The sequence below is a fragment of the Grampus griseus genome (assembly GCF_964374135.1).
Source record: "Grampus griseus genome assembly, chromosome: 11".
NCBI classification, from domain to species: Eukaryota; Metazoa; Chordata; class Mammalia; order Artiodactyla; family Delphinidae; genus Grampus; species Grampus griseus.
Window position 1 is genome coordinate 16,761,806 of NC_139005.1, and position 27,538 is coordinate 16,789,343.

General features: G+C 37.9%; 1 protein-coding gene across 1 annotated transcript in view; it reads right to left on the reverse strand.

Annotated features, from left to right (window-relative positions):
* GYS2 (glycogen synthase 2) overlaps window positions 1-27,538 on the reverse strand; it is a 60,519-nt gene continuing 32,981 nt past the window's right edge. The window contains exons 6-16 of the mRNA XM_082665852.1: window positions 24,856-24,973; window positions 24,549-24,669; window positions 21,331-21,437; window positions 20,610-20,669; window positions 19,278-19,356; window positions 18,410-18,523; window positions 9,276-9,402; window positions 6,605-6,700; window positions 5,542-5,705; window positions 4,380-4,460; window positions 1-2,063 (exon numbers count right to left, since the gene is read on the reverse strand). Coding sequence (XP_082521978.1) covers window positions 1,842-2,063; window positions 4,380-4,460; window positions 5,542-5,705; window positions 6,605-6,700; window positions 9,276-9,402; window positions 18,410-18,523; window positions 19,278-19,356; window positions 20,610-20,669; window positions 21,331-21,437; window positions 24,549-24,669; window positions 24,856-24,973 — 1,289 coding nt within the window. The 3' untranslated portion in view covers window positions 1-1,841. The remainder of the gene's footprint in view (window positions 2,064-4,379; window positions 4,461-5,541; window positions 5,706-6,604; window positions 6,701-9,275; window positions 9,403-18,409; window positions 18,524-19,277; window positions 19,357-20,609; window positions 20,670-21,330; window positions 21,438-24,548; window positions 24,670-24,855; window positions 24,974-27,538) is intronic.

Genomic DNA, 27,538 nt, shown 5'->3' on the forward strand with positions numbered 1-27,538 from the left:
TCTGTATAGCTCATGCTTTCAGTAGCCGTGGATCAACCAGTTACCAATCAAGAGTATCACCTGAATGCACACATTGCACCACTTTATTAGGGATCTATTTTCATGGTTATTGCAAAAGTGAAACCCATTTTATCATGAGAGCTTTCTGGCACTTCAGCAAATGAGTATTTGGATTGTAATACAAATCTAGTTCATATTTTTTTCTGATCTCCTCTGCAGAGCTTGGAGAGTTGGGTTAATTGGTATCCATTGGGCATTTTTTAAGGATTAGGCTTTAGGTAATTTATTTTCCTTCCTTACAAACCTCTAAATTAGGGGAGTTTGCAACCATTTTCCATTTTGACCTGAGTTGTTGCTTGTATCTGCCATTCTTCTACTCTCCCCTAACAACGGGGTGACAGAGCTGGAGTGCAGTTTTCCACTGGTCCTGCACCATCTGACACACTGTCATTGTTTCTCTTCCCTTATTGCCATCAACAACCCAGCACTGAGAAGACCTAAATTTTTTTAGAGCCCCTACAGACCTGGGCCAACCAAGGTATTCACTGTGATCTAAATGTAACAACATTCAGTTGTGGAAAAAACAATCCATGAGTGAATGTGGGGTTGGGGTTTTGTTTTGTTTTGTTTTTTGCTGATTTATGTTTAACTACATTTAAAGCATTAATATGTTTAACTACACTCATTCAACAATGTCTCAGAGACATTGTCCTTATTATAATTAAGTAGACTCTCTATTTTCTTTTGGCTACTTTTTTTAAAAGATAGTTTTAAATGTTATCCTTCATAAGGCACTATTTTATAGTAGGTGTTTTTGCACATATTATCTTATTTAAATGTCTAAAAGAATTTTAAACATTATCAATGCAGTTAAATCTTTAAATACTGATATATTTATTCATATGGCTTTAACAATTTATCACCTATGGAAGACTGACCAAGTTTTCAAAAAGGCTTTCCTTTTAAACAACAGAAAAAAACTGTTACAGTCAGATGGTACAGTACAATGGTAACATCTCCTGATCATTATTTGAGAAGTGACCTTGTACATATGCATTAATATGTATCAACATCTGGATTTAGGGTAGCTATTGTCCTATGGAGTTTGACTGTCTGCAAAGCTAGGTATAAATTCATGGTTCTGCCTCATGTGAAAAATAAAAATAATCACTAAAGACCAAATTACTTGAAATATAAAGGTAGACCACATTCATAGCTAAGATCAGGATCCTTTGTGGGGGAAATGGCAGATTGCTTTAGCAGGTATAGAAGCTGTATAAACACTAAGCTAAGGGCTTCCCTGGTGGCGCAGTGGTTGAGAGTCTGCCTGCCGATGCAGGGGACACGGGTTCGTGCCCCGGTCCGGGAAGATCCCACATGCCGCAGAGCGGCTGGGCCTGTGAGCCATGGCCGCTGAGCCTGCGCGTCTAGAGCCTGTGCTCCACAACGGGAGAGGCCACAACAGTGAAAGGCCCGCGTACCGCAAAAAACAAACAAACAAAAAAAACACTAAGCTAAGGATTATGGTGATGATAACTAAAAAATCAGCATTAGGAAATGAAAATTCTTATTGCTTAAAATAACCATTTAAAAAACACTTCCAGTCTTCCTCCTTTAATTAACACTCTTCCTAGAGCCTGAACTGACAGGGGTAAAAGGAGTTGGATTTTATTATAAATTACAAAATTGCCATTCACTTAATCTCCTCCACTTTTTAGGCAGAGAATAAATCCCATTGTTATACTGAGCAGAAGAGAATGAACCATGTGACATTTTCATTTCTTTCAATAATCATTCTTACTATGTTCTCACTGAATTAGCCTGTTCGAACAGAGTGGAATTCAGTTCTTGTATTCACCGTGCAGCTTCTTCTTCCCGCGAGGAACGTGATTCAGAGACAATGGCGACTTGATATTTAACCGATCCCTTTCAGCCTCCTCTTCCTCATCGTATCTTTCATCCTCATTCTCATCCTCCACATCGCTGCTCTGAGGACTAGAGACCTGAGATCCTGAAGGAGAAGGTGGTACTGAGGAAGGCCTGGGATATTTAAACCCTTCTGTCTGCCAAAGACAAAAATAAGACACAAAACATTAGAATGGCTTTTTGATTTTTCAATGATGTACACACTTGGCATGTGCATTTAATAAAAAACACAGTTGGATTTTTTGGTCTGTTCAGGGGCTATTAACTTTGATTTATCTTGATTCTGGTCCAACCACGCTCAAGAGAGACTCCTTAAATAAATAGCTTTCTTTTATCAAGCACTGAAATGTGCCAGGTGCTATATACATATGACCTTATTATTTTTTTTTTAATTTTTTTATTTTTTGCGGTACGCGGGTCTCTCACTGTTGTGGCCTCTCCTGTTGCAGAGCACAGGCTCCGGACATGCAGGCTCAGCAGCCATGGCTCACGGGACTAGCCGCTCCGCGGCATGTGGGATCTTCCCGGACCGGGGCACGAACCCGTGTCCCCCGCATCGGCAGGCGGACTCTCAACCACTGCGCCACCAGGGAAGCCCCATGTGATCTTATTTAATCTCTGACCAATTTGTTCTTTCCGCTGACAGAAGAAAATTGAGGGTCCAAGAGGCCAATGATTTGCCCAAGGTCAAAAGGCATGTAAGTGGTAGAGCGAAGAGTGGTTCCAGGGCTGTGATCGTCCCAGAGCCTTTAATATCAACTGCCATGATACACTGTTGAGATTATCAGTGTCTATGTCATCCTTCAGATTTGCTCAATCCAATTCCAGAACATGAGCAGCCTGGATATTCCATGGACAACACCCACTAGAAAGGTTCCTGGAAGTCAGGCCACTTCACTGACCTTAAAATTCCACCCGTTCCTTTTATTTCAGTTAATGAGCAAACATCACTAGGTTTTAATCAATTGCCCTTCTACGTAAGATGCTCTGAGATAACTCATTTGATAAACACATACTAAGCACCACCTATGGGGCAGGAGGAAACAAAGATGAAAAATATGATCCTGCTCTCCAGGAGTGCAGACGCTTCATCAATCAGGAAGACAAATGAGTAAAATTGTTACAGCACTTATCGCTCTGGATTTCAACTATTTTTAGACATTATTATGTCATACACGTACGCTCATTTCAAGGCTCAGATACTTTACCTGAAAGCAATACCAAAAAAAAAAAAAAAAAGAGCTGAGTCCTACACTTAGGGAGCATAGGAGCTCAATACTTATTATTTGAATTAGTTGAATAAATGAATGAATATAGCTGAATTATCATCAAGAGCAGTGAACACCTCTAAATAAGCTAAGCAAGTCACTCTGTTAGAATCATGGACATGGGAAGTGGAATTTGTATACTGAGGGATTTACAAAACTCTTTCATTTTCTCTATGAGCAAATTTTCCCTTGGGTTAACCTTCTAGATCTGGTCCCCAGACACCAAATACAGGTGGAATATAAGGTATTAGGCAAAATTGTTTATAGTGAAAGTGACTCCTGATTGGAAAATTACATCTGCTTTTGGAGGATCTATAAATACTTGATGAAGGTCTCTAGTGTTTGGAAATCCTTGAGTTTGATGACTCTTGTAATTGCTCACATTCCTTGTGGAGACCATAGAAGCTTATCTGTGAGGATTTACATGAGATGTTGGGTCCTGTGGGGTGTGGAACTGCTAAGCTAAAATGGATCTCATAGTCAATGATATGGGTTTCATCTTTTACACCTAAGTTTTCACCTGGTGGGTCGGGAACAGAGAAGTTTAGCTCTTGGACCGCTGTGTAGACTCCTGTAAGGACTAATTCCACTGAAGAGAAATGCCTGATACTGCCCTACTTCAAGCTGTGTTTCCTTCTAAGTGAATGTGATGACAAGTAATCTGCTCTAGCCTCAAGAATATAAATGTCTAAGGGAATATTAGAGGAAGACTCCCTGGTGGGCACTGCTGAATTTCCATGCATAAATGTTCATCTAGTCCAATTTCTCCTGTGGTGTTCGAATTCACTATTACCCTTGCCAGGTCGTCACCCTACATTTCAACATCTCCTTGGATACCAAATTCACTTCCAATGAGAGCAGGCCAGTTTATTTTTTGACAACCCTCAAAAGAATGGATGTCTAACAGAGGTTTCAGGCACTCAGGCAAGGAGAGGTTTCATGTGAAAGTGCTTCTCCAGTGACATGAATTGGCTGACTGCTCAGCCTGTGTATATAAGCTAACTCTGAACTGAGGGCTTAGAGCTGGTCTGATTTGTCAGTTTCTCTATTTGCTTTGTAGCAACACTATGAAAAAGTACAATAGTTTGTGAATTTAGCTACTTCAAAATAAAAGGTATTGTTAGGACTTACCATATGTAAGACATTTAGCTTTCAAAACAAATAAACAATACATAAAATATTTACCATTGGTGGTGATGTGGTTTCCGTGTGGAATTTATCTGGAAAAGCTCTGCTTAATGTCAGGTGTCTGGCATGCTGGTAATACTATGATAGAAAACCAACCCATGGGTTAAAAAAGATGTATATTTATATATTTATATCTCAATAACCAAGTTGTTATATAAAATCTTTTTCTCCTACTTATAAATATATATTTTTTAAAGTGGCAGATTTTATTCATCCTAAATTTAAGAATCAGAAAAAAATATGACAGTTTATAGCTTTATCATTTTTCAGGGAATAAGTAAAGAAATACTATCAAAAATTGGAGGGGAAGGACACACTGGCTTTACTGAACTCTGAATTGAGCACTAAGGTGACTGAAAACACTGGTTTTACTCTATAGAGAAGCAGTGTGGCACGGAGAAAAAGACGGGGCCTGAATAATCAGACACACTGGCTTTAAATCCTGCTTCCGACCTTACGTAAGAAACATAGCTTCTAAGGGGCTTATCATCCTGCTTTCATTATAAAATGAAGACAGCAAAATTAATCTTCCTGGGTGGAAATGAGCGTGACTACTGGCATTAGTGTGTGTAGATACTCAGCTGATGGCCGTATCTGTCATTTGTCAGCCAGAGTTGAGCAGTATCTAAGCAGATACATTATGTGAAGGCAAAGTCAATTTAGTTTTTATTAAATCATCCACTGCTAAGACATATGAACGTCTGAGTATTTATAAACTAATGACAGGATTGAAAGGAGGTATTTCCTGTACCTGTCATTTTGAGAAACAAGATTATTTCCACTCCCCACTGTAGTTGAGGAATGTGATCATATTATCTCTTAGAGTGAAACAAACTAGAGACTTTTCTCTTGATTTCCTCATCTTCATGAAACCTGTAAAGCATCAAGTTAAGCCCAGGTGATAGAATAATTAGTAAGATCATGGCTAGATGCTGCTAGACTGGCTGTTCTGGTCTCAAACTAAATATGAAAAATTGGGGTTGGGACTTTGCGAATTCACATGAAGCTCAAAGGTATTCATATTAAGTATGTGAAAACATCACTGAGATCTTAACGATGATACAGACTTGACCTTGCAGATTACACCTCGAATCAATTCTTTTATCGTCCAGTGGGATTTTTAAAGGGGTCCTCTGTGTGTTATCATAAACTTGCTTACTCTGCCTAAGTATCTCCAATCCAGAAGGTCTGAAAGCCTCTCGGTTCGGTTCCTCTGAATAATCCTCTGGCGGCGCGACTGTTTGCAAAATCCATAGAGAAACTGAGTCAGCTGATTGCAAGAATCATCCAGTGAGCGGAATCGCCTGTCAACGATGTAAATACCTGAGGCACACAAAAGCCAGAACACAAGTCAAGATAAGGCTAACCTTAAAGCACTTCTACTGTTGCTTAGGGTCTATCGCGAACTGCGTGATTATCCACTCCCTGACTCCCCTACTGCCTCTGCTTTATCTTTTCCCTTCTGAGACTGTATTTCTCCTGTGATTTCCTTCCAATGGCTCAAAATTGTCACCAACACACAGCCAACAAAACACATCTTGCTAAAGAAAATCTGGCAGTACAGGGATACCTCGGATCAGTGATCATCCTTGGGGCTGCTCACTGACCAGAATCCCCGGGGTGAGACCTGGGTCTCAGTGCTTTTTAGGTTCCCCAGTGTCCCCACCATGCAGCCACGGGTGAGGACCAGAGCTGTCAGCCAAGGAAAGACAATAGTGCTAATGCAATTCTAAAAGACCAGAGAATCGGCAACGTCCAGGCAGAGCACCCAGCCCATTCTAACTTTTCTTGCTGCTAGGCAGCCTGGACATATAGATGGTGATACCATCTGCCATCTTATATGTGAATTTTGATAACTTGGCATGGAACTTATAAAATAATTATGCTGATCGATACATGTACTCTAAAGCCATGGTTATTGTGCTTGTCACTTCTAGGTAATCGAGGACCGAATCAGTTCAGAAAAATAAAAAGGTGAAAAGGCAATGTTTGTTCAAGTTTAGCACTCCTTTTGTAGTTTGTCGTTTGAGTAATATGTTCAATATTAATATCATTCTAATCTTTTCTATGGACCATCTAATGAAATCTACTTTTAATTAAACAAGAAGTATAAAAAGGTTAATCCTCAAGATAGCGTTAGAGTCGGGCTCTGTGAAGACCCCGTGCTTTGTTTGGTTAGAGGTCCCTTCTCCCCCAGTTGGGTTCATGATGAAAATCCTCACCATATGCAGTGGGATCAGCCACGTGCTCCTCCATGAAACAGCCAAAGCCAGAGAGGTTGGTGGTCACACTGGGGATACCCATCACAGTGCATTCGGCTGCCAGGGGAAATAGACAAAGGCTTGGCTTCAAACCAGCAACAACATCCTCTTACACACGCAGAGAAGGAAAAGCCCCAGTCCACCTAAATAGCAACATTTATTTTATGCCAGGCACGGTACTAAGCTCCGTACATGCATGAACTAATTTAATCTTCTCAACCACCCTAGGAAGTGAGGCTACCATTATCCCCATCTTACACATGAAGACATTGAGGCACAGAGAGATTAAATAGCTTCCTCAACTTCACCAAGCCAGGCAACGTGGTAGAGCTGGGATTTGAAGCCAGGTGCCCAGCTCCACAGCCCTTGCTCAGAACTGCTACCCTACACTGCCTCTCTCATTCCAGCTGACTTTGTTTTTTGCTCTGTTCTAAGCTTGTGTCACTAAGTATTTGGCAAGTTTACGGGGTAAGTAAATATGTTTTGGAAAGAACCAGCTCCTCCAACATTTTCACCTCTCTTGCCACCAACCCCTTCCGCTTTCTCGGGTGCTCAGCCAGCCCATGGTTTCTTTCAATTCTCTGCCACCTTTTAGTCAAAACCCTTTTTTTAGACAATATCAGATGTGTCTTAAGACATGTTAACACACTGAAGGACGTTTGAATTGTTAACATGAAATTTATATTTTATTATGGAATTTCTCTTGGTTGGCTAGTGGGGATGGGTAGATAAAAAGAGATTTCCTCATGACCCAGGTACTCCTATTCTGCAAGTATTGCCTCTTGGTTTAGCTCTAGAGAACAGTGGTTTCCGAATTTGGGGGAAGACGGTAGAGGAGAGGAAGGTGGGACGGGGATTATTGACCCATTTGAGAATCAGATGAAAACTCTGGAACTCCTCCCCAGAAAAATTTTGCCTACAATTCTATGGAAATTCACAGATCCTTATTTCTATTAAATACTCATTGACACCCATATAATAAAATGCCAGGGACCCATGTAAGCTCAGTACATGTTCACTGAGTGAATTTAATGAAGTCAGCATTTATCTTCACTGGGTTTTCTCAAAACACGAAACACAGATTTTAACACTTTCTGGAGTGAGAGTTAGTACAGCATAAAACAATTATGTAAAAAAAGTTAGAGACGTATCTAATATGCTAATGCCAAATGTATACCACCAGAGGTTTTGCTGTTTCTATAAATAAGGAGGGACCAACTTCTTTTGGTTAATTTATTATTTATTTATTTATTTTGGCCACACCATGAGGCTTGTGGGATTTTTAGTTCCCCAACCAGGGATCAAACCTGGGCCCTCGGCAGTGAGAGCATGGAGCCCTAACCACTGGACAACCAGGGAATTCCCCTTTGGTTAATTTAAAACAGAGAATGACTCATTCACTATAGGGTACATATTTCTCACATCCTTTTTTCCATCTACTTATTTTTCACAACACATTTGCTGGCCTTTATCTTAACACACTAAATATATTTCCTCTGTCATTTCATGTTAAGTTTAACTTTGTCCTATAAAATGATATTCTGGCAGAAAGACTGCTGTAAGTTAGATACATTCTCTTTTAATATAAATGACTTCCCACATTCCCTTGGTCACTCATGCTTTGGTTTTGTACTTCTTTGCTCTCAATATTTCCAATCGTAAATTATGTTACTTCCTAGAAATAATAGGAATAAGAGCCTATAACAAAGTTTTAAGTTCATCAAGTGAATTGTTTTCGTGTATCTCAAAAGATAGATACTCTATTATAAGCAATTTAAGATAACTATGCGGGCATTTCATAGGTAAGAAGACACTGCCTTGAGGGAGACGCAAGAAGGAAGACATATGGGAACATATGTATATGTATAACTGATTCACTTTGTTATAAAGCAGAAACTAACACACCATTGTAAAGCAATTATACCCCAATAAAGATGTTAAAAAAACATATATACGGATATATACATCTATATATATATGCACACTAAGTGAAACATTTCATTAGAAAAATAAAAACAATTATAAAATTAAAAAAAAGAAGACACTGCCTTCACAAAAGTGGAATTTGTGCCGAGAACAATTTTTAGAACTACAAGAGAGGTAGCTGGGTGAAGATGACTTCTCACTGTTCATCTCTGTACTATTTGTGTCTAAAACTATATGAATGTGTTATCTAATTAAAAGATACATATATCCTTTCACTTAAAAAAGAATTCTGAAATAAATTTTAGAACAATTTTAGAAACAAAAATTGTTTCTCATATTAACCTCCTTGCAGTTAATTTCACCTTCATACTAATGGGTAGGACTGGTGAAGATATAATCTTTATAAAACATTCTTTTTCTTTGGAATGCGATGAGGCAACAATTCAGATACCCCCTAAAATATGCCCAACCACAACCTCCTATACTTACATAAAAGATTATGCATTATGTCCTTGCTCTTAGGTCAGGAGCTACAAAACATAAAATGGACCCCTGGGATAGATCCAACCATTTCTACTAAGGTTTTTGTTTTGTAGTTTTAAATGACATATCATTTAGAAATGACATATTGAATATTACATACATGTGCATAAAATAATATACTAATAAAATCTGAAACACTTCACAATCTATACATGTCACATACCTGGAGTATAACCCCAGGGTTCATAGTATGATGGAAATACTCCGAGATGACAACCTCGGACAAACTCTTCATAATCCATGGGTAACAAGGGGCTGGTGGAAGATAGGAACTCTGGGTGCAAAATCACCTGAAAAGGAAAAATTCTAATGAGAAAAAAGAGAAAAGAAAGAAGAAATTGAAGCAAAAAATCTCCTACAGTTTTGTTATTTCAATATTTCAATACTGTAGAATCCTTGTGTTCTAGATTCTGGGGAAAGAAAGAGAGAGATAAGAAAAAAGAAAAAGGAAAACGTCCGGGTGTTTTTTTCTCCTCTCTCCATTCTCTGTAAATATCTATTCTGAGTACTAACTTTCCCTCAGTTTCCCAGGCCTAGATCAGAGGATAGGGAGTTATTGTATCCATTTTTGTTCTCATGCTAAACTCCTCCAACCCAGACTTTACTGACAACAAAGATTTTACTTGGTTCTCTGACTGCTGGCCCTTGTCTTGTTTCTCAATTTACTCCCACCTTGAGCAGGAAAAAGGGGAGCTACCCTTATATGCCCCAGGCATAAGTTAGCCAAGTGAAATGCAACTAAGGGCTAATTGCAAGCTACCAATGTGATGTCACTGAACTGGAGATGGGAAGAGCAGCAGTACCTCCTTATAGAATATTTCCGCCATGTGAGTACAATAGTCATAAATAACCTCAAGAGCATAGGTAATAGGAAAACGCAGTAAACAACTAGGATGCAGTGAGTTTTGAGCATTACCTTTCTTTTTAGCATAATTGATTTTTTTTAAGTTTATGTAATTTAATTTTACACACTGGTTGTGTTTAAAACTGGCCTACAGCATTTCTGAAAATTCAGCAATTGGCTCTCGTGCACTGGTATGAGTCCTTTCTTGGAATGCACAGCCTGTAATTTTCTGCAAAGGTGGAGCCCAGATACAGCCAGCTATACTTGGAAAGTTGTGAATAGAATAGCTACTTAACTGGTCACCTAGATGAATGAGTTCTATATCTCCTATTTATTAAAATTATAAATTATAAATTATAATATAATTATAATGTATAAATTATATTATTAGCCCAGTACTTTAAAATCTGATTTTAAAAATTTATTAGAAATTATTTTTAATAACTTACTTAGCTATGGGGGGAGGCTGACAGATAACAGAAAACTGGTTTGGTGAGAACTTTCATAAAGTGGGGAAATAGGAGAATTATATATATGTTTATGTATAAATGATATATTTTTAAAATTCTATTAAAATTTAATTTTATATGAATTATATATATAATTATATATAAATACATGTATATATGTATATATATATATATAATTTGAAAAAATCCCAAATTTACAGAAAAGTTGCAAGTACAATGTAAAGAGAATTAATATTTTTTCAAGAACCATTTGTGTATAAATTGCTGACTGGATGCCCATCATCCACAAATACTTAACATGTATTTTCTACAAACAAGAACATTCTTCCTTAAAAAACTAAACATAGAGTTACTATATGATCATGCAATTCCACTCCTGGGCATATATCTGGAGAAAACTCTAATTTGAAAAGATAATTTGAAAAGCACCCCAATGTTCATAGCAGCACTATTTACAATAGACAAGACATGGAAGCAACCTAAATGTCCATCAACAGGTGAATGGATAAAGAAGATATATATATATACATACCATATATATATTAATATATAGGTACATACATACTCACATATAATGGAATATTACTCAGCCATAAAAAAAGAATGAAATATGCCATTTGCAGCAACATGAGTGGACCTAGAGATTATCATATTAAGTGAAGTAAGTCAGATAAAGACAAACATGATATCACTTATGTGTGGAATCTAAAAAAATGATACAAATGACCTTATATACAAAATAGAAATAGACTCATAGACATAGAAAGCAAATTTATGGTTACTAAAGGAGATAGTGGTGGGGGGAAGAAAGATAAATTAGGAGTTTTGGATTAACATATACACACTACTATATAGAAAATAGATAAACAACAAGGACCTACTGTATAGCACAGGGAACTAGACTCAATATCTTGTAATAACCTATAATGGAAAAGAATCCAAAAAGAATATACATATATATATATATATATATATATAAAACTGAATCACTTTGCTATACAGATGAAACTAACACAACATTGTAAATTAACTATACTTCAATTAAAAAAAGAACAGTCTCTTACATAACCACACTATAAGCATCAAAATCAGAAAATTAACATTGATACATCACTACCATCTAATCCTTAAATCCCATTCAACTTTCTCCAGTGGTTCAAATACTGTCCTTTAAACCAAACAACCCAGTTCACAGTCACATGTCACATTTAGTTGTCACTTCTCTCTAGTCTCCTTTAGTTTGGAAGAGTTTGAGGACTTTCTTGGGCTTTCATGACCTTAACACTTTTGAAGACTACAGTCTAGTTATTTTGAAATTTGATCTTCAGTTTGGGCTTGTCCTATGCTTCCTCATGGTTAGAGTAAGTTATGCATCTTTGGTAGATACAGCACAGAGGTGATACTCTGTTCTTCTCACTGCATTGCATCAGGTGGCAAGGGATTTACACTTTATTCATTACTTCTGATGTTTACTTTGATCTCTTGATTAAAGTCATGTCTTTTTGGCTTCTCCACTGTAAAATCTTCTTCTGTTTCTCCTTTGTTATTAGTAAGTATATGGGGGGGAGTTATTTTGAAACTATATAAATACCCCATTCCTCAATAAACTTGTATTGGATTCATGGTTCCTTGTGTTATTCAATGGATTCTAATTCATTGCTATCTTTATTTATTTTGATACTTAAATTGTGCCTAATTTGGCCAGTGGGAGCCCCTTCAGACTGGTTTCTGTAAACTTTTGACAGATCTCCATCATTCTTTGAGCATTTCTTTGCTTTTTTGACACAAGAAGAAGTTCTAGACTCATCTTTTACTTTTCCTGCCACAGCCCTAGAAGTAACAATTTCTTCAGTGAGTCCTGGTTCCTTTTAGTGTAGAATGATGTAAAGACCTGGGTGTTAGATGTGCTCATTGTTATTGGGGTGTTACAGGTCCTCTCAGCAGTCAGAGAGACACAATATACAACACACACACACACACACACACACACGCATCTATACTTAGTTTCATTATCTTTCATACTTATTGGGTCAATCCCTGATATGATCTGAATGTTGTGTTCCCTCCAAAGTTCATATACTGAAATCATAAACCCCCAAAGACGGATGGTATTTGGAGGTGGGGCCTTCAAGAGGTACTTAGGTCATGAGGATGGAGCCCTCATGAATGGGATTAGTGCTCTTATGAAAGAGGCTCCAGGAAATTCTCTGGCCCCTTCAACCATGTGAGGACATAGTGAGAAGCTGCCATCTATGAACCAGGAAGAGGGCCCTCACCAGAGCATGACCAGGCTGGCAACTTGATCTTGGACTTCCCAGCCCCTAGAACTGTGAGAAATAAATGTCTGTTGTTTAGAAGACAACCAGTCTGTGGTATTTTGTTACAGCAGCCGGAACAGACTCAGACAATCCCCCTCCTTAACTAGTCTCTCCACAGCCTCTCTCTCACTCCACTCTGGCTCTGACACCTGCTGTGAGTGTCTCTCCCCACTGCGTGGACCTTCCCCACCTTGCCTGGGCTCTGACTCCTTTCTATGGACTAGCCCAGCATGCCCCCCCTTCCAGTGTAGATGCCTACCTTGTGCTGACCCACCTAATGGCTTTAGAACTGAACTGTTTGGGAAGGAGAAAGAGAAACAGGGAGAGGAAAAGGAAGAGGAAAAAGAAACTTTTTTTTTTAACAACAAAAACAAAAGTATGAGACAACAACAGTTGTCTAATACTTTATATAAGTCACTTTCATGCATATTACCTGATTTAATCTTAGCAACATTGTGTGATGGGGACTGTAGACATTCTCACTGTCCTAATCTTAGAAATAAGGAAGCTAAGACTTTAGAAGCATTGGTTATATCTCAGCAGATCCATAAATAGCAGACATGTTAAACTCAAGAAGGAATAAAATGGTAAAAATGTCCAAAACCAGTACCTACAAATGATGGTTTATTCAATCACAAGAATCACAAATTGGCAAAGCAAAAATGGATAAAACATTTTCCTCCACAAAACATAATTTTAATTCCTATTACATATAAAATATTGCACTAGGAAAAGAGACCAAAGACATAGACAGTTGACGGAGTCTGGGCAACCAACAAGTCAGAAGCCCATTGTACTCTGTTGGTAAATATATCAGCAAAGGGGGATTTAAAAGGCATTGTGCCTACTTTGGCATTTCCAAACTTAGGAAAATTTGTACTCTCCAAAGCCCATTTTGGAACATGAAAACATCATGGCTCATTCGTTTTGTTCCCAGCCAAAGAGAATGACAGCACGAGTAAAATAAGAAAACAGCTGCCCTGGGTCCTAGAACAGCCAATGGCAGAAGCTCAGGGCAGAGGAAAGGATGCCAGAGGTCAGCCCAGGGAGGATTAAATGAGATCCTGTATGCAAAGCCCCCCAGCAGAGCACCTGGTTCACAGCAGTACCTGGATCAGTGGGGATAAAACAAATAAACAAAACTTGTTGGACTGTATTTATCCTGGGAGGGAAGTAAGGTCCCAAGAAGTTAGTTTACTTTCACAGCATGGCAGCACAGGGTCCAGACCTGAAATCTGCCATCTAGACTTTTCTCACTATATCTTGCAACTGAGGCAGGATGGATGATAAATTCAAGTTTAAACCTGAATCAAATGGTCACATTCACATAAAACACTTGTCAATCCAGTCGGAGAGTTAAGAACCACTCTGTAGCCATCTATAAATATGCAGATGATCAAATAAGTACTTATATTAACACAGGCCCTGAATTACTGTCAAGCTTTTAAATGATGCTATTAATAAAATGAAATACCTAATTCTGAATCGACCAAAGTCTATCTCAGTGCTTTTGAGTGTATATTGTTAGAAAGGGGCTATTCTTTTATTTCTTTTGTGTGTGTTTGCTTTATGATATTAATCAGTGAATATCTGAAAATGTTCATGAGTTTAACTGCATAAACACAATTTGTATGAGACCAACTTTTTTCTCCATTCACTCTACGTAAGTCATGGACTTTTTTATATTTCTGTGCCTTTTCATCTACTTCTTTGGCCTGATGAGCCCACCCCTCTGTTATTTGCTGATGAACTTGTGCTCATCTATCAAGATGTAGCTGACATATCATCTCTTTAATAAAACATTTTATCAAACCCTGCAGGTAAAAATCAATCCTCTGTCTTCTACTCTAATCAAACTCCATTCACACTTCTAAAAATAAATGGAGTATGATGTACCAGGGACTGGACAAGTACTAATAAAAGCTAACATTTATTATGCATTTACTCTGTGCCAAGGACTGTGTTAAACATGGTACCTATGGTTTATTTAATCCTCCCAACAATTCTATGAGTGGGGCTATATGATCACCACTTTACAGAGAAGGCTGCGGTACAGGTAGATTAAGTAAACTTACACATTGAATAAGTGGCAGAGACTTAAAACCAGGCAGTGTGAGTACAGTCGTAAAGGACTTCACATACCTTTATAGATGTGCGTGGCAGCCCTGAACTTGCCACTTGGGATTTCCTTCAAGAGATCCTGGCCTGGGGATCTTGACTGATGGCCCTAAGTGCCTCACCTGTGCCTCCATCACAGTGGCTACTCCTAGCCTGTAAGACCAGCCGGGATGGGTACTGGCGCCAGCCCATTTCTGCCCATTGGGTGATTCCTTTAATGGGCAACTTTTACTTGGGGAATCCCTATCCCTATTAATGGAAATCCCTATTAAAACCGTTGCATTGAATTGTTCACAGAGTAAGGCACCCATCTGCCTGCCAACCTGAAACTTCTGGTAGGTAGAAAGGACACATGAAGATGAAACACAAAGAAAAGGTTGTTCAATAAAGGAAAATGTATGTAAGAACACTAAGATACTTAAAATAAGTCAACAGTAAACCAAAACACACACACACCCAAATAAGAATCTTTAGTATTAAGAAAGGAAGCACTTGTAGGGACTTCCCTGGTGGTCCAGTGGTTAAGACTTCGCTTTCCAATGCAGGCGGTGCGGGTTCAATCCCTGGTTGGGGAGTTACGATCCCACATGCCTCACGGCCAAAAAACCAAAACATAAAAAGCAGAAGCAATATTGTAACAAATTCAATAAAGACTCTAAAAATGACCCACAGCAAAAAAAAATCTTAAAAAAAAAAGAAAGGAAGCACTGTATAATAATTCTGAAATTGTGTTAGCTCTAGTTTGAGTGTACTGTTGAAAACTGTTTTTGTGGGTGCATAAGCACGCACGTGTGGTGTGTGTGTGTCTGTGTGTGTGTGTTTCCTTCCATTAACTGACAAGCCATATTAGGTGGTTTTGGACCATTGCTTTTCCCCTTTATGAGTCACTATATATAGTGTGGTTATGTGCGTACAGTTTTTGTGTAGTTGCTAATTTTTATGAATTCTAGTGTTTTGTTAATTACAGTTGACTTTTCTTTCTGCCAAAAAAAAAAGATAATAAGGCTGAGACTTTTTAAAAACTGGGCTGCAATCTAAGGCTCTTCCCATCTCATCCTTCCTTTTTGCTCTCTCTTCCTTGTGTCTGGCTGCACCTCCCTGCCTGTTCTTGCTTTCAACCTCTTTACCCTTCACAAGCATTTCTGCCAATAAGTGTTTTCATATCTACTCCTGTCTCCGTGTCTGCTTCTCAGAGGAAAAAATCTTAGAAAATAGGTGAGACATGGTCACTGCCTCGAAGAACCCACAGTGTCTGGTGAAAGGGACACATAAATTAAAATATATAGAATTCAATGTGGTAATTCCTATAATTGCAGAAGATAGAAAGTGTCTTGAGAATACAGGTAAGGCAACAATTGTTCTGTCTGGAGTAGACAAATGTATATTGAGGAAAAGTGTAAGGAAGAGATGACTTTTAGGTTGGATCCCAAAAGAATTGTTAAAATAACAGAAACAAGGTTGTTTCAGAAGGAGAAAGTAATATCAGCAAGTACACAGAAGTATGAAAGTGTTTAATATGTTTAGGAAATAAGTTACTCGTCCATTCCTAGGAAATTGCTTCACTGTTATCACACTTTTTTAAACATCAATCTGTATTTATTTCACTTTCTTTTCCTGAACTTTCATTTTTTTAATCCCCTCTTAACTCTTTTTTCTTTAATTTTTAATTTTATTTATTTTTGGCTGTTTTGGGTCTTCGTTCCTGCACACGGACTTTCTCTAGTTGCAGCGAGCGGGGGCTATCTTCGTTGTGGTGCGTGGGCTTCTTATTGTGGTGGCTTCTCTTGTTGCGGAACACGGGCCCTAGGCGCACGGGCTTCAGTAGTTGTGGCTCGCGGGCTCAGTAGTTGTGGCTCGCGGGCTCTAGAGAGCAGGCTCAGTGGTTGTGGCACACGGGCTTGGTTGCCCCGCAGCACGTGGGATCGAACTCGTGTCCCCTGCATTGGCAGGTGGATTCTTAACCACTGCGCTACCAGGGAAGTCCCCCCTCTTAACTCTTGAGGTTCCCTTGGGTCAACACTTTTCTTCATTCATTCCACCTGATCTTCTGGCATGGCAGGGTCATCATTCCTTGGTCTCCACTACCGCCCACACGCCAATAGCTCCCCTCACACTGTCCTTATAAACCCCAGACCTATGATTTCTAAGTACATATTAAGCATCTCAACTTGAATATCTCACACATAACTCAATCTATCAAAAACTGAACTCCATTCGTGACATGACCCTCAAACCAACTTCTTTTGAAGGCTTTCCTTAGTTTTTAGAAAGTGTGGGTTACATACTGAAGCCCTGCCTTCTCCCTCTTTCTCACTCTCAGTGTCCACTGGTCACTGAAGTATGGTCCGTTCTGCAGGCAACCATTTCTCCCATCATTCCATTCTCTCCAGCACTTCTGATAAGGCCTTTGGAAGAGGCCCTCAGCATCCCTCACCTGTACTGTTGCAGCAGGTTCTTAATTTGTCTCCATTATATCCACTTATACCTACATTAACAAGTGAGTGCAGGATGAGAAATACATTTAAGAATAGACTATATTTTCCCAAGAAACTTTGCAGAGAAGAGTAGAAAAACATTTAGAAACATCAAGAGGAGACAGGGTTAAGGCAAAGTTTGTTTTTTCATGTGGAAAAATTTAAGAAATATTTGTAGACAGCAAGGGAAGGAGCTAGTAAGCCTACAGTATGAAGAAGGGTAAACAGGGCACATTTTCTCAGAATGTGGGAGGAAATAAGGTCCCAGAAAAACCCTTAGAATCTGAAGGAAAAGAAGTAAGAATGGTCAAAATCTATATTCGAGGCCAGTATGAAGGGACTCATATGATCTGCTAAAGGTGAAAGAAAGAAGGGACAGTGAGACCTTTCCCTTTGAAAAGATTGGTAAAACTTGTGACAACTTGATCTTGAATGCTGGTGAATGGAAGTGAGTAAGGATAAGCAATTATCTATTGCCATGTTCACCCATGTCTCCCATGTCTAGCACCATGCCTAGAACATGACACGCCCTCAGTAAACATCACAGAGATTAAACTCCACGGTGGCAGAAACCAAGTCTTATTCATGTACCTAACCCTGTCCCTCGTCATCATAGAAACCCAAGAGTCAAAAGAATGAATCGGTCAGTAGAAAATTACATAAAGCCATCATTAGCCACATTCTCTGAAACTGGAAGCTCCTCATAACTCTGCTTTTAAGATGAACTTTATCAAGAAGAAACAAAGACAGTTCATGTTAATCTCAGAGATTCATTAATTAAAGCAATTCTTAGACTATATGTGTTTCATTAAAAATGAGGCCATTTCCTGATGCTTACTGACAGTATTGTACAATGCAAATGAAAGCTAAATTACAACTCAAAGCCATAAATAGTCTTCATTTTTTAAGAATGATACCAAAATAGTCATTCATTAATTGCTCAAGACAGGAAACAAAATAATATTTACAATATTTCTGATAGACGTTACAACCAAAAAGGGATGCTTCTAATAAATTCTCAAAAATCTATTCTGTATGATTTTGAAGTGCTCCACGTAAACAATTAGCTGTACCTTGACTCTGTCTGTACGGCTGTTGAAAAGCCCGATCCTTCTAATGGTGCTGAGGATGGGATCGGTGGAGTCATCAATCATGTTGTGAGTCGTCACCGGGGGCAAAGATTGCCGCTGAAGGAACAGAGAGAAGAAAATGTCAGTTTGTGAGAAGAATTAACAAGTGTGACTAATTTCAACAATAAGTCATTGGCGACATGATATCCAACCTTTATGCCTTCTGGTCTGAGATGCCACTAAGGGGAGGATAACAGGGTAAAGAACTTCCTTCCCATACTGTGAACACATGGTACTTGTGTTTTTCACCTGCAGCCACTCTATGAAAAGCCTAGAATTCTTGAGCGCTCCTGGGACTTCATTGGAGTAAGTGCCCTGGAAGTTTGACTCCAGATGAGCTACTCTGCTGGTTCCCACTAGGGGGCTGTCCTCTGATGCCTCGCTGTTATTGACAAGATTCCCGTGCAAGCCTAACACATTTATCTCTCCTTTTTAATAATAATTCCACTCGACTGAGAAACATTCACCTTTTCTCTATAGTGACTCCGAATTCTATGCTTTTTGAAAACTTTAGGAGGTATTTTTGGTGTCATTGCAATATACATCGTTTTTCAATTGGACATATTGGTTCCAAATGAATTTTTTAAATAGATACAAAGACAAGTTCCATGAGATTTTTTTAAAGGAGCACTGAAAATGCACTGAAGAAAGAGAACTTACAAAGGTGTCATTTAGGTAAATACCTAAGAATGACTTTTCTAGCTCTCAGGTTTAAAAATTTCCCAAATCAGCCCACTCCAATGCATTAAGATATTGATCTAAATGGACTTTAACAACTATGGGAAGTGATGGGCACTTTTTCCTTTATTACCTGAGTTGAAAAGATGGCTCTTTTCATAATTGTCAGATCGTCTCGATCCAAAATATTGTTCATGTCAGGAATTTCTCCTCTGTGGGGAAAACAGTTTTAATAATAAAAATGAAAACAGCTGGCACTAATTGAGTGCTTCCTATGTGTTAGACACCGTTTCAAGCAATTTAAAAAGAAATGTTGAGTAAACAAATGTTTCTGATGAAGCTCATAAATTCCTAAAGTTTGAGGAAGTTTGATAAAAGAACACCTTTGCTAGCATAAAAGAAAATTGAAATTAATTTTTAAAGCATTCATGTTGATGATCAGGAGGACATTCTCATTGTATTTTGCCCACCCTTAAGTACTGTGTTCTACAGTGGCCATAACTTGTCCACCTGTAAGTTGGTATTTTTACCAGTAACAAGAAATGATGCACACCTGCCACCATGCATCAGGAGACAACACAGCTTTCTCTTCATATTGTAACAAAATCCATATATTTTGTACATATTATTATTTTATAATACATTTTAATTTTATTTAGATTTTATTTTACTTATACATTTTATATATTTTATTTATTATTTATTTAAATACTATATATTACTTATTAAGTAAATGTGTTAGTTAACATTAATTAATATGTTAATTAATAAATATACGTTAATCTAATATATAAGTAAATATATATTTAATATACATGAAGTCAGTATATATTTTGACTTAAAATCTCATGAAGGACTTCCCTGGTGGCTCTGTGTTTAAGAATCCGCCTGCAAATGCAGGGGACACAGGTTCTAGCCCTGGTCCGGGAAGATCCCACATACCACGGAGCAACTAAGTTCGTGTGCCACAACTACTGAGCCTGTGCTCTAGAGCCCGCGAGCCACAACTACTGAGCCCACGCGCTTAGAGCCCGTGCTCCGCAACAAGAGAAGCCACCGCAATGAGAAACCCGTGCACCACAAAGAAGAGTAGTCCCCACTCGCTGCAACTAGAGAAAGCCCTGACTCAGCAGTGAAGACCCAATGCAGCCAAACATAAATAAATAAATAATTTTAAAAACCCTCATGAAATCTCCCTCAGCTTCAGACTGACATATTAACCCTTAACCAGATTTCCATGGAACTAGAACCTATCTGTATATATAAATATGTTCTCATTTGTGCAAACTGTTTACAAATATTTGTCAGATGAAGGATGAAACAAAATCTGCTCACATGATGTAAAACATCTTCAAAGGCTATTAATTCTTTTATAGTTGGAACAAAATAAATACAATGTCTAAATGGTTAAGTGTGAATAGTGAAGCCCTAAACGTTTGAAGTGTTCAGTGTTCCAAGCACCTACCTTAATAATGCATCATACAGTTTCTTTCCAAACTTTTCCTTCACAGAATGTGCAGTGTCCCTGTATGAGCAGAAAGATTCACAACTTAAACAATGTCACCATTTTAAGTCTTTCTTTGCCGTGACAGTGCTGTTGTTCTGTCAGTGCAGACTTTGAAATTACAGGTCCCTTTTGTATCACCTCTTCTGTTCTCTTCCTATTGGCCAGTTTAGCCTGAGTTAAAACCTCCAGAGCTGAGGCAGCTGAACACCCTGACCAGTGCAGAGAATGTAACATTTGTTTGCTTGATGATAATCAGGAGAGGGTGGGGGGAAGGGAAGGGGAGTGGATGGAGGTATCGATGTAATATCAGGAATACGCTGATAATTGTTGAATCTGGGCTGTGGGCAGGTAGGGGAGCATTATACTAATCTCATTACTTTGACATATGTTTTAGCATTCCATAATAAAATTTTGTTTTAAATTCAACCCATCTTTAAAAATAGCTATAGAGGCCTTATCCTTCCATGGTAGCTCATTCCAATGTTTCTATATTAACACAGTTTTATAGGCATGACATAATCTAACATTTAGTAGCCCAATGAGAAGAGAACCAAGTAGTATGTGTGCTATAATAATCTTAATGAAAAATAACAGGTTAAGGAAATAGATCAGAAATCATGCACTTAAAAAAATTCCTTTAGGCCTATTGCTTGAGAACATGTACAAGATGTGAGGTTACCATAGCTGTTTTCGCACTGCCTGGCCTTTCAGGGTTTCCACGTTGAAATTATTTGTCTTGGCAGGCATAATGAAAAACACCACCACGGTGACGTCACTTTTATGCATCTAATGAAGGATTAGAAAACACAACAGATCAACTATCAAAGATAAAATAAACCATGTGACAGATGGACCTTAAACTGTGAAAAAGAGTGCTTTGAATATCTTGAGATAAAAAGAATACTTATTTATGACTGACAAAAAAATTACACCCACTGTCTTGAGGCTTTTTCAGAAATTTTAATTTAAATATGGCATTCAATCAAGATTTGTCAATTAACAATTTAAAAATCCACACAGAATATTTTCATGACATCGATCATCTAAAATATAGAGCAATTGCTATTGATATCACTGTGCTTTTCTGTGGTTAAAAAAATAACATAAATATGAGCTAATATTCTTTAAAATTTCAGGTTGGAAAGTTAATGAGGATTTCGTTTGGGTTTATTCTATTTCTTACAGCTAATTTACATGGATTTGCACAAATAGATTATTTACAATTTTCTGTTAAATGTCTTCATTCTCATGATGCTGCATTTTGGTTTTTTTAGCCCTAAAGTAAGGGAACGAGCATATGCCCAGAACTTTTGGTGTGGCGGGCACTGTGTTGGGTGCTTTAAATGCATAACTTAACCCTAGCCTGGTAATATCTGCACAATAGCTATCACTCTCCTCATTAATTTCAAAAGAGAGGCTGTGACAGGGTGAGAGAGAGTCATGGGCATATACACACTAACAAACGTAGTAAGGTAGATAGCTAGTGGGAAGCAGCCGCATGGCACAGGGATATTGGCTCGGTGCTTTGTGACAGCCTGGAGGGGTGGGATAGGGAGGGTGGGAGGGAGGGAGACGCAAGAGGGAAGACATATGGGAACATATGTTTATGTATGACTGATTCACTTTGTTATAAAGCAGAAACTAACACACCATTGTAAAGCAATTATACCCCAATAAAGATGTTAAAAAAAAAAAAAAAAGAGAGAGAGGCACAAGAGTTTCAAAATGTTGTCTGAGCTCCTATCAGAGGTTATTGGCAAAACTGGGGTCAACCGGTGTTTTTTTGACTCTACAATCTGCTTACTTTTCCTATTCCAATAAATACCATTGACCTGGAATTTCTCAGGAGGAAATGACATGCCAAACAGCTGTGGGAATGAAAGCATAGACTTAAAACTGTGAACAGATGAATGCTTTTGTATTCTGAAATGACTCACTCCTGAATGTGGGACACTTCACCATCTAATCTGTGGTCTCTGTCCTCTAGGACCTGATATCCTATTTGAACATTTACAGGAATAGAATAGAATAGAATAGGAAACATCCCACAAGTAGCCAATGTGCCATTAAAGAATAAATGTACTATATGGAAAGAGAATGCCTTCTTCTAATTTCTCCAAAGACTGTAATTGTCTTTGATGTCTAGAAAAAGAGAAACTGGCTTTTTCTTGACATCTAAGAATAAAGTGAATAATTAATAAAGGTATGGATAAATTGATTAATAATGTCTCTAAGCACAATACATATTCGATATAGCTGTGAGTCCATCTGTAAAGCTTGTTGAATAGATACGTATCAGGAAATACTGTGAAATAAGATTATTGCAGTTTATTCTTGAATAATCTTTCTGACCTTCAATCCTATTTTACAGGCTTGGGTTTTTATTAATGTGGTTTTAGTAAATCTTTTAGCATACTTGGTACAATGTCTGCTCTAAGGCAAGGCTAAATCTATGTCCAAGAAATAAAAACTGAACTGGAGAGCAGTACGGAGCTCAGGAAAGTTTATGTTGTCTCAGTATCTCAATAAGATTGGAATTCTACACTAGTCTCCCCTATTTTCCTGTTACTTATTCTATATTTTTATGTGATGGGATTTGAATATAAGCCAATAGCTTTCATCAGTAGCTATGACACGGTACTTCTATTTGCACAGATTTTATTGCTGGATTAGTTTGGAACCTATAAAGCCCCATCCTCCTGAGCAAAAAATGATTCCACCTTGTTGGGATGGGAATCTCCTTTCCCTCCTTCATGTTTCTTTGTGGTGGGACCTCTCCTAGTTTCACAGTTCAAGACTTTCAATCTCAAGGAAGAGGCATGGCAAGTGAGTTGGGATAGGAATAGATTTTGTAAGTGTCTTCCCCGTTCTACAGAGGAAAACTGCTTGGCTGTCAGCCGTGTTGCACATGTTCTTCTGAAGACATGCTCTGGTTGGGGAGGATGGCAATAGCCAGAGCTGCCTGTGATTGGATGTCTAATACTCAGAAGTTTAATACCAAGGTCCAATATTAGGAAGCCTATTGATGCCATACACCCAAGCCATATCTTCCATTATAGTTTTTATTGGTTTTAAAAAAGGTGAGGTTTTGTTCTCTTTGTTCTCTGTTTACTTGATTTCTCTATATTTATCTTTCAATTGTTTACAAATTCTTTGGGGACAGGTGGGAAAAGGGATGCTATATGGTCATCTTAAAAATAGCACATATAAGGGCTTCCCTGGTGGCGCAGTGGTTGAGAGTCCGCCTGCCGATGCAGGGGACACGGGTTCGTGCCCCAGTCCGGGAGGATCCCACATGCCGCGGAGCGGCTGGGCCCGTGAGCCATGGCCGCTGAGCCTGCGCGTCCAGAGCCCGTGCTCCGCAGCGGGAGAGGCCACAACAGTGAGAGGCCTGCGTACCGCAAAAAAAAAAAAAAAAGAAAGAAAAAAATAGCACATATATAACCTATAATGGAAGAGAATGTAAAAAAAAGAATATATATATTTATATATGTGTATAACTGAATCACTTTGCTGTATAACTGAAACATGGTAATCAACTATATTTCAATAAAAATGGAAAAAGTTAAAATTAACATAAAAATATTCTTTTAGAAGCATTTCTAATAAGATTTTGCTCCTATGATTCTTGAAAACAAAATAGCACATATGTGATAAGTTTGTGGCTCTCTTTAAAAGATACCTGATATCATAGACAAATACACAAGCGAACGGTGTGGCAATCCTAATATGTTAATTGAAAGACCAAAGTCACTTTTAGAGTAAGGCTGTCATTTTAAGTCTTCAAAATCATATATTCTTTTGAAATCTATTTAAGAAGCCAGAAAGTTCTTTACTTCCCACAGAATAAAGTTCTCCTATAAAAATATACTGTATGGCGTTCTAGATCATTCTTACCCTCAGCAGGAAATTTAGCCTGGATAAGGATTCTAGGAAGATGTCAGCTCCTTTGTTTGAAAACTCATACCTCCCAGCAATGAAGAGGAACAACGTTTTTTCGAGATCAAAGTCCAGATGACTAAAACAAAACAAAACAGATTCCAATGAAATAAAGCAACAGCAACAAAATGTACACATGAGTTCTGGTAAAGTACAAAGGGGACTAGGAAAGATAAACATTTACTTTAGTAACCCTGTTTTCTCTATACCCCAGATCCCTAACATCACACGCTAATTTTATTTCAGTGAAGAAAAAAAAGCATACCCATAGAAATGACCTCGAACAAAATCTTGGATCCTGGCCTTGTATGTGGCATGGAGATTTTGAAACTCATGTACTGCTGAAAATTTCTTAACATTCAATCCATTTGGAGTAATTACATCTGGAAAAGCAAAGTAAAATCATCATGAAAAAACTCTTTTGAGAGAGGGTAGCATTGTAAAAAACAAAAAAAAACAGTAGTTTTAAATCTATCAAGTTAGGTGTCTATTAACATTTCTAGTCTCTGACTATCAAAGAATTGAAATTCATAAAAGTTTATAATAAATTGCTGACATAGAAAATCAGGACTATCTGACTGAAATAACATTGAGTGATGGGTATTATGAAATACACGAATAGCAAAAATAGTCATTGTTAGAGTTTTCATTTATTGATCACTTGCTGTGTACCAGGCACCGCTCTAAACACCTTGCAAGTAACTCATCTAATCCCTGCAACAACCAATAAAGCCAGGGTGCCTATCTGCATTTTCAGAGGCAGAAACTGAGGCACAGAGCTGTCAATAGAATCTGTTCCAGAGCACACGTGTCAGGAGGACCAGTAGCGTCCGTGCGGTCTGCTTCCACCTGTTGTAGCTTTAACTGTGCTGTGCACTAAACTACCTCTTGTCATTTTATTTTGGTCAAATGTGTGGGAAGTGTTCTGTCCATATGGAACATTGGAAAAGTAGCCCTTTAGATCTAATACATAACTGAGTCTTTCTACCTAGAAGATTTTGTTGCTTGGGCAGGGAGACATTTTTGGTTTTCCAGAATATTGGTCTGTGGTAAGAAAGAGAGACACTGCTCAGAGTATATGGTGGAAATCACCTACTGAGTTGAATTCATGGGTTATTGTATTTAGTAGCAGTAAAAACAAAAGGAATAAAAAAACTAGCACATGGCAATGAAGATTCGGGCAGTGGAGATTTGAGCTAGAAGTATAAGTATGCTATCATTCTGAAGGATATTTTACAGTTAACAGGCTATTCCCTTGAAATGCTTCCACAAAATCAACCCAGGCTTCTTGGTCATTTGTTGTGAAAAAAAAATTTAAAAAGAACTGCTGTTCTTATGATTGTTTACTAAGTAATTGGACATTTGCTACTGATCAGGATAGTGGACAAACCCCTCTTACAATGTATCTCTTTCTATAACATTTATCTCAGGCTTACTTTGAGCCAGACTTTTTTGTAGACCCTATTAATTTAATTTTCATTAAACCATATGAAGTAAGTTCTTTTCACTGTCCCCATTTTGCAGATGAAGAAACTATGGAGAGGTTATCTGCTAAGGTCAAGTAAGTACAGAGTAACAGAAGTAGGATATAAAGCCAAGGCAGCCTAGCTCCGGTGTCTACATCCTTATTCTCTATGTCAGGCAGCTGTACTGTCCACAAAGATGGAGAAGGCAAGACTGTATATGAATACCACATTATTATGACTTTAATTCCTCTGGAATTTTCTCATTGCTTCACAAACAATTAAAAATAAAAGGTGTGTCTTGACAAATATTTTGTGATATCACTTATATGTGGAATGTAAAATATGACATAAATGAACTCATCCACGAAACAGAAACAGACTCACAGACATAGAGAACAGAATTGTGGTTGCCAAGGGAGTGGAGGGTGGGGGAAGGATGGATTGGGAGTTTGGGATTAGCAGACGCAAACTATTATATATAGAATGGATAAACAACAAGGTCCTACTGTGAAGCACAGGAACTATATTCAATATCCTATAATACACCACAATGGAAAAGACTGTGAAAAAGAAGATATATATATATATATATATATATATATATACACATATATATATATATATATATATATATATATGAATAACTTCGCCATACAGCAGAAACTAACAACAATACTTCAAGAAAATAAGTTTAAAAAAAAGGATGTGTCTTGAAATTAATTGTCTCAGTTTATTAGCCTAAAGAATTAGGTCAATGAGGTCTTTTAACATCCGTATTTCTAGTGAAGAATAACCTCCCACATAGAGGCCTACATGCAGTGGTATCCAGCACTCCAGGAAAAAGAGAGAGAGAGAGAGAGAAAGATGTTTTATTAGTAGTATTTGCCCATCTCCATGGCGTAAATACTCCCATCATGACTGATTTCAAGCTACTAATGTGAATACAGAATGGGAAAGAGATACAAAGTAACACCATTACATACTATTTCCACTGTACAAATGCAATAGACATAAACGAGAGTATTGATCACGGTAAAATGTACTAAAATAACTAGGAATTGATATTTTTTGAGTACTAATTTTGCTTTTAGTATAATATTTAATTGTAAGTTTACATAATTTAATTTTTTTCTTTTATTTATTTTTTTATACATCAGGTTCTTGCTAGTCATCCATTTTATCTACATCAGTGGATACATTCAATCCCAATCTCCCAATTCATCCCACCACCACCACCAGCCCCCCTGCCACTTTCCCCCCTTGGTGTCCATACATTTGTTCTCTACATCTGTGCCTCTATTTCTGCCCTGCAAACCAGTTCATCTGTACCGTGTTTCTAGGTTCCACATATATGCGTTAATATACGATATTTGTTTTTCTCTTTCTCACTTACTTCACTCTGCATGACACTCTTTGGATCCATCCACGTATCTACAAATGACCTAATTTCGTTCCTTTTTATGGCTGAGTAATATTCCATTA